Raw genomic sequence first — 6,130 nt, forward strand, 5'->3', positions numbered from 1 at the left:
CCCCACGGCCCCTGCCCTGAGAAATGGAACCTCGCAAACAGCCAGAGGAGCATCTGCCTCGTGTTTCTAAATAATTCAGAAAGTGCTAGAGGGTGAGCTGGGGTTCCCAGAAGGCTGCAGGGGCCAGCCTGGCAGCCTGGGTGAACTGGGCTCCAGGGACACTGGCGAGGGGCACACTTAGCCAGCTCGAAGGAGACAGCTGCTTCCCTGCCCCAGCCGGTTGTCGGCCGTGGGAAGGCAGGGTAAGTGCCATCAAGTCTTCTGACTTTTAAAGAGAAGCTGGAAAGCCAAATTTTTATATTAAATCTTTTGGCTCCTTTTCTGTGTTGGCAGCTAATTCAGATTTATTTTCTTGTTAAATTCTATGTGGGCCAAATAGAACAGGACTGAGAGCCAGATACGGATCGTGTGCAGCGAGTTTGTAAACTCGGCTCTCAAAGTCTTGCTGTGTAGAACGTTACGTAGCTGAAGATCAGGAGGGAAGCGGGAGGGAGAGGAGGGCGAGTGTGGCACACTGGTGGCCCGGGGAGGCCGCGCCTCACTCTTCACTCTGGCTGACAGTCCTGCACCTCACCTGGGCACCAGGTAAGTGATCAGCAAATGTGGCCATTGGTCACCTGCAGGTCCTTCCTACCTGGAAAGGGATACTCTGTCCAGAGTGAATAGCCAGCAGCCAAAAAACTGTGTGAATCATGGTTGTTCAACAATTTTAAATTATCTTACTGAATCACCCTCTTTTAATTTCTTCCAAGCATTCATTGGGCTCTATCTGAAATGATCTCATTTGTTCTGTGGCAGTTGCCTGATGACGGGACTTTGTCAAGGTCACTTTTGTCCCCTAGCATCAGAGCGGGCTCAGCACACAGCAGGCAGGGCTCCAGTTAGCGTAGCCCGGTGAGACCTGCCCTTCCCCCTTCCATGACACTCTGTATTGTGTACTGCCGTCGATGGACCCCTTCTCCTCCCCTGGCTGTGACCCCCAACAGGAGTGAAGTTCTGCTTTGTACTCTTATTTTGAAAGAACAACAAATGGTGAGGAAAAGCTCCCCAGCACATGGAATTTGTTAGATTTGCAAGAAGAGGCCAGTGGCCAATTTGAGAACCTCTTTCTGACCAGAAACTTCTGATTGCTTTCGTCATGCTGAGCCCCTTCCCAGTTTCTGGAATGTGCTCCCCCGGCTTTCTCCTCCTCGCTCTTCAGGCCTCGGCTCAGATGGCCAGTCGTGCAGGGCGCCTTTGCTCTACTCACCTGGGTGCCCTTGGCACCTGGACCACCTCCATCATGTCCCACATCACACTGTGTTGGGATGGTCTCTTTATCCAACTCCCCATCCAGACGCTATGTCCCTAGTGGGGACGGAGCTTGTGTATGGGGTTGGAAGGAGGGATCATCATAGCAGCTGACATTTACGGCCCACTGATTCTGTGCCAGGCCTGTGCTGACCGGCTAACTTGAGTTCTCTTACTCAGTCTTCATGTTCTCCTGATAACCTAGATGTCATTATAATCCCCATTCTATAGCTGGGGAAACTGAGGCACCGAGCGGCTAGGTCATTTTCCTTAAGTCTTAATGTTCAAGCAAGCCAAGATCGCACTTGGGAAACTTGACTTCAAGGCTCTTGCTCTTGCCCTTGGTACTACACCGCCCTCCGAAGCAGATGTTCAGGAAATACTAGTTGGTAAACAGATGAATCCCACAGGGCCTCACAGAAAGCATCACAGAACCTGCAGTGTTTACAGATGCATTCAAGTTGTCATGTCCTTTGTAGTCATCATGCTCTTGATTTTAAAGGGCAGTCTGGAGGCACCCCAAGCCGAGTCCCCTAACCCATCTGCCTTGGAAATCAAAAACAAGCACCATCAGTCTCAAGGGTTTTGAGCTGGGGACGCTGTGGTTCAGCTCATCCCTGCTCCTGGGGGGAAAAATCAAAGTGAGCCCCTAACATGAGCCAGACGCGCAGTCTCTGTGTTGAGAGGTCCAGGCCGCAGCCTGGGGACGCCCATGCTGACCTTCCCTGGCTTTGCCCCCTAGATCGCCTGTGCTGCTGTTGACTGCATCAAAGACAAGAACCAAGACCTGTGTCAGCAGGAGGCCGTCAAGGCCTACCCCACGTTCCACTACTACCACTACGGGAAGTTTGCCGAAAAGTATGACAGCGACCGCACGGTGAGTAGGGGAGAGGCGCCTGCCGGAGCTCACTGCTGACGGGCAGGGAAACGGCCACTGGGGAGAGGCAGCACGGGCGGCTTCCCAGAAACCACAGAAGTCCGCTGGGACACTGCAGCTAGAGGCCCAGGGGGTTGTCACAGAAGTCCTGGCCCCAGAGCTGGGTGGTTTCCAGGATGCAGGGAGTTCCCCGCTTGCTTCTCAGGGCTGCCTCAGGAGCCAGGCAGACCCTGGCTCGTGGCGCAGGCCGCCCACCGCTCTCTGTCCCAGGACCAGCTTCCGCGGGTCTGGGGGAGGGAGAGTGCACATCTGGCTCAGGGGTTAGTGCTCCTTCTCCTTTTTCTCTCTCTCCTTCCCTTCCCTGCAGGAACTGGGATTTACCAACTTTATTCGAACCCTCCGGGAAGGAGACCACGAAAGACTTGGGAAAAAGAAGGAAGAGTTGTAGTTTCTGCCTCAGAGAAAGCTTTTCCATTACACTGTGAATGATACCTGTTTTGTTGCTCTTTCTCAATTTCCACGTGTTCCGAAGACAAAGTTTTTTATAGCCGCTTATGGCCATTTTGTACAATTTTGAAATAAAATCAAACCATTTATTCAGTGGCGTGGCTTATTTTCATGGAGCCCGTGTTAACAAAGGTGGACACTCGGGGTCGCCCTCACTCCGCCACCTCTTCCGGGAGGTGCAGAGCACTCCCGGGCCGCGCCTGCACTGCGGGGCCGGCCCCTGCCGGTCACTCGAGAGCAGAGCAGGAAAATTGGACCACGGAATATCCTGTTGGAAAATGACGAGCTGCTGAGAGGAAATACGTTAAGATGACCAGGGAAACAGGGCTGCTGAAGCAAATGGAAACCAGGCATTAGCTTGTTCTGGATCACTGTGGTTTCAGGTTTGGTGTGTTTTCTACCAAGCTCATTTACGTCTTTCTCTTTCTCCAGCTCTTTCTGTCTTTTCCTCTCCATTCCCTCCCTGCTCTCCCTTTAAAGAAAATTAAGTCGCCACTCCAGGGTCGGGAGAAGGGGGCCCCTGCGCCGGCTGCGCACACTGGCTGGAAGGGATGGCGCATTCTGTGTGCGGTGTGGGATCTGTTAACCAGCCCCCACCACCGGACAGATAGCCGCAGACCTTCCCGCCACGCATCCACGGGTGGCACCTCCCGCTGTCTCCCGCCTGTGCACATCTCTTCCCGGACCACCTTCCGCACTAGCCTTCCTGCTTTCTGCATCCTAGCGAGACTAGTCCGCCCTGTGCCCAGCAGCGCAGCCAGAGGCCGAGCACCCTGTGCCATGTTTTGTCCGCTCAGTGGCATTTCTCCATGGGCCGCAGAGCAGCCTTGCTCTGGATATTTTGACTTTAGTTATAAGTAGCAGTCTCAGGCTTGGATTCCTCGAGTAGTTCAGAGGGGTACTACGCTGCAGTACTTGGGAGCGCGCCTCGGTGGCCTTGCTGGGGAGCTGGCCTGCAAGAACAGCCCTCCTTTCCTGGACAGCCCCCGCCTCTTAGTCCTTCCTGCCCTTGGGTGTGGCGAGGGGAGGGCGGAGCCTCGCAGTTCCTCATGGCCGTGTGACGGTGGTGCCACTACATGCAGCTCCACTACGTGAAGTCAAGGTTCGAGAGCCCTTGTTCGGTACAGTTCTCCAACTCCCCGATTGACACCCCGCCAGCTCAGCCTTTCTCCTTCCTCCTGAGAACACACGTCCTTTGCGGTGGCCCATCCTTCCCCCGGGGGATGGGGACGGAGAGGGAAGCATACATTTAAATACATTTAAAGAGGTCCTCACAGTTGGGGACCATACACGGTCACACAAGGAGTCATTGACACAGGTGTTGTGCACCCATTCATGAGAGCACGTGTGTGTGTGGACGTGGGTTTCCTCGATGGTTGTATGGGGTATTTGCGTGGGGGAACACGTTTGTTTGTATCTTCAAAAAAAAGTTTTTTGTGGGGTTTTTTTTTTACTGCACCTTTAAAATAATACCTAACAAAGGCCACTTTCTGGCTAAGGACACTGGTGTGCCCATATTCAAGGCTTTCTTTAGTCCATTTCACAGCCTCAAAGTTCAGATTTTCCTGGCCAAACTTCTGTGTGAGGACTTGAAAACATCATGAAATGTTGTCAATTATAAATTTAAAATTAATTTTAAAAATCATGAAGTGGAATCCTCTTCACACCTCTCTTGTTACTGACTTTGGGCATGAACTGGGCAAGTTCATCCCAGCCCAGGGCAGCTGCCTTTGTAGACAGAACTCCCTTCCTCCGCTCCTCCCACCTAATACACCTAACACACCACACACGCCAACAGACGTGCGTCCCGATTCTGGAGCTCTGCGCGGATCAAACCATTGCCATGGCATCTGGGTCAGTTCTACTCCCAGTTGCCACCCTCGGTTCTTTGGGGGTTCATTGATGGTCGGTGCAGACCCCCTCCCCCAGAGGAGGTCCTGCCATCACTCCCCTGTGTTCCTCTGGATCTTGTATCTCCAGGAAGTATGTGAGTTAGGGGAGTACTCATCTCCATCTTCATTCTGGTGGCTTCGGTCTAACCTTGGCCTCTATTTCTCTCCTTTGGGCTACTGCTTCCGTTTCAGCTCCCAAGTGTCCACCTTCAGCTGCCAGCCTGACCCTGCATCCCCCCTGCCTCTTGCCCACCAGCAATTCCCATCACCACGTAACTGGAGCCTTCTGAGCTGGCGCCCCAGCTCTTCTTGCCTCCCCCACGCTGCCCTAGACACAGTCATTCAGCAAGTCCCTAATTCATGTAATTATCCCAGCATCCAACTCATATTTTCCAACCTTTCCTGAAGGCTACGATGAAAGAAAATGTCAAATATTTTGTTGAGGTGTGGATATACTGTATCTACCACATTTCTCTGGTTAACCAATCTAATAACCCTATGAAAGAATAATTGTTCTTTACCTGTGCACAACATTTTACAGTTTGGATGCATTTTTTTTTTTTTTTTTTTTTTTTGAGATACTTGCTCTGTCACCCTAGCTGGAGTGCAGTGGCATCATCATAGTTTGCTGCAACCTCAAACTCCTGGGCTTGAGGATTCTCCTGCCTCAGCCTCCTGAGTAGCTGGGACTGCAGGTATGCGCCACCATGCCTGGCTAATTTTTTCCACTTTTTTTTTTTTTAGCAGAGACAGAGTCTCACTCTTGCTCAGGCTGGTCTCGATCTCCTGAGCTCAAGCGATCCTCCCACCTCAGCCTCCCAGAGTGCTAGGATTACAGGTGTGAGCCACTGCGCCTGGCCCTGAATGTATTTTTAATCCCACTTTATTTAATGTTCTCACAACCCCATGCTGTGGAGACAAGGAGGCTGAGGCTCAGGGAGGTTAGGTAACTTGTCCAGTGTCACAAAGGTAGTAAGTGGCACAACTTAGATGCAACACCAGTCTGCTGACCCGTTCAGGGTTCCATCCTCTTCCCCATAACCAACAAGATTTTGAATAGGTGACCCTTCTCTCTAGTGATGATTGCTTCCTTCCATGCCCCCAATAATCATTTTAATAACCAGAATAGGCCAGGTGCAGTGGCGCACGCCTGTGTTCCCAGCTACTCAGGAGGCTGAGGCAGGAGGATCATTTGAGCCCAGGAGTTTGAGGTTGCAGTGAGCTATGATTGGGCCACTACACTCTAGCTCGGGCAACAGACTGAGACTGTCTCTTAAAAAAAATAAATAAACGAGGCCGAGGCAGGTGGATCGTTTGAGCTCAAGAGTTTGAGACCACCCTGAACAAGAGCGAGACCCCGTCTCTACTAAAAATAGAAATTAGCTGGCTGGGCGCGGTGGCTCAGGCCTATAATCCTAGCACTCTGGGAGGCCGAGGCGGGCGGATTGTTTGAGCTCAGGAGTTCGAAACCAGCCTGAACAAGAGCGAGACCCCGTCTCTACTAAAAAAAATAGAAAGAAATTATCTGAACAACTAAAAATATATAGAAAAAATTAGCCGAGCA

The 6,130-nt window shown here is 51.9% G+C and overlaps 1 protein-coding gene across 1 annotated transcript in view; it reads left to right on the forward strand.

Annotated features, from left to right (window-relative positions):
* Nucleotides 1-2,763, forward strand: part of PDIA5 (protein disulfide isomerase family A, member 5) — an 87,883-nt gene extending 85,120 nt beyond the window's left edge. The window contains exons 16-17 of the mRNA XM_012641380.1: nt 2,033-2,167; nt 2,535-2,763. Of these exons, the coding sequence (XP_012496834.1) occupies nt 2,033-2,167; nt 2,535-2,615 (216 nt within the window). The 3' untranslated portion in view covers nt 2,616-2,763. The remainder of the gene's footprint in view (nt 1-2,032; nt 2,168-2,534) is intronic.
* The last annotated feature ends 3,367 nt before the right edge of the window (nt 2,764-6,130 follow it).

The sequence above is a fragment of the Propithecus coquereli genome, unplaced genomic scaffold, assembly GCF_000956105.1.
Source record: "Propithecus coquereli isolate 6110/MARCELLA unplaced genomic scaffold, Pcoq_1.0 Scaffold10, whole genome shotgun sequence".
NCBI lineage: Eukaryota > Metazoa > Chordata > Mammalia > Primates > Indriidae > Propithecus > Propithecus coquereli.